Source organism: Perkinsus marinus, assembly GCF_000006405.1.
Source record: "Perkinsus marinus ATCC 50983 genomic scaffold scf_1104296953398, whole genome shotgun sequence".
NCBI classification, from domain to species: domain Eukaryota; phylum Perkinsozoa; order Perkinsida; family Perkinsidae; genus Perkinsus; species Perkinsus marinus.
Window position 1 is genome coordinate 1 of NW_003208465.1, and position 1,634 is coordinate 1,634.

General features: G+C 38.9%; 1 protein-coding gene across 1 annotated transcript; it reads right to left on the minus strand.

Annotated features, from left to right (window-relative positions):
• Positions 1-272: 272 nt before the first annotated feature.
• On the minus strand, positions 273-1,320 carry Pmar_PMAR027714 (hypothetical protein; the record flags this gene model as incomplete). The annotated part of the gene is made up of 3 exons (XM_002776433.1): positions 273-403; positions 869-935; positions 1,259-1,320. Coding segments are annotated over 3 exons (260 nt in total), but the record flags the coding sequence as incomplete, so codon positions are not given.
• Between the last annotated feature and the right edge of the window lie 314 nt (positions 1,321-1,634).

Here is a 1,634-nt window from a genome sequence, read left to right on the forward strand (position 1 = left end):
AACTGTCGTTCAAATCTGCTGTGACAAGCTCCCCTATTGGAACAAGGCAATCCTCATCGTTTGACATACAGCGCGAACAAAACAGTTATGCATATCTGGATTTTCACCATCGAGAGCGACACGAATATAGACTACGAAAGGCTTCTAAAACGTTGGTGTCAATCGACTATTCACACTGTTAGCATTTTGATAGCACGCAAAGTTGACTTTCGAGCTCTCGAAAATTGAAGGTGTTGAAAATATGACCCTCCATAACGGTTTGGTTGTTCACACTATATATCCCTTCTAGTATCGCTTACCCTAGCCACAAAGCCCGCTAGATTATCACTAAGATAGGGACCGCCCGCGACCAGGATCTTATTCAACAACCCCACTGTATGGCAACCAGTCGCCTCGTTAGGACCTGAGATGTTCTTCCTCCCAAATGAGATCAAACTAATCCGAATATATACCATAAAAAACCCACAAAACTTTGGAACTCCACCCGTTTCACGTGAAGTAGTGTAATATTCCATGTAAATTATAAAACGTATATGTTTTCCCGAGTAAATTATGAAATATGTTTCTCACTAGTGTTTTTCATATCACTAGGGTGAAACTCCAATATAACCATAAATTTATTAAATACGTCATAAGCCGTTTGGTAAGAATAATTCTTACCAACTCTTAGGGCAGCTATGCGGCACAAGGCAAACAAAGCAACCTTAGCCTCTCTACTTTATACCCACCGAAGGGCCACCCAAAACATGGCGAACAATTAATACACATATTATTACCATATATAAATAAATTACATAAAATAAAGTAAAAAAGAAATGATAAAATCACTAAATGTATAGTAAATCAACAATTATACCCTCGGTACTACCGTCAGCTTGTAATCGGCGAACTAGTTCTTCAGCGACATCAGCTGAGCTCATCTGAGCACTTGGGATCTGAAACCAGTATATTCAACTGTGTTGGAAAATATCCACACGATCAACTACATGTGTCGGTGACAACATCAGAATTTTGCGGAAATTTTGGGAAATTGTCGTTTTTTAACGCTCTCCAAATCGGTATGTAAACTCCCATAATTAGTGAGAAGACTCCTGAGAACAGCTGACATATATTCCAACAGCGAATATTCTTTTCGAGTAAACTTGGACTCGGAAATCAGAGCACTTCAACAAACTCAAATCTCTTTAGAAAAAATCATTCCTGAGCTTCTTACACACGAAACCGCCAGGGGCTATTCGAGAGCCTCCTTTGATACTACCTTAAAAATGATACTGTCAACACAGTCTCCAGCGGAACTGAAGTAAGTGTCCGACATAGCACCTGAGACATCCTTATAAAATTTTCCGATTTTTCTCACGAAAGTAAGAAATTTTACGCGAAATCTTGACTTTCTTTGAAAAAAATCAACGACATTCCATCAGAATTCTCCCATTGTCATCAACACAAGCGCAATATAATGGAGTTTCACCCTAGTGATATGAAAAACACTAGTGAGAAATATATTTCACGACTACTCACAGAGTATTACACCACTTCACGTAAAACGGTGAAACTCCACTAGTGTTACGAGAGCCTATATACAAAATTTCACCGCCATTTAAACTCTAGGAAAAGCAAAACGGACCCCTTAACAT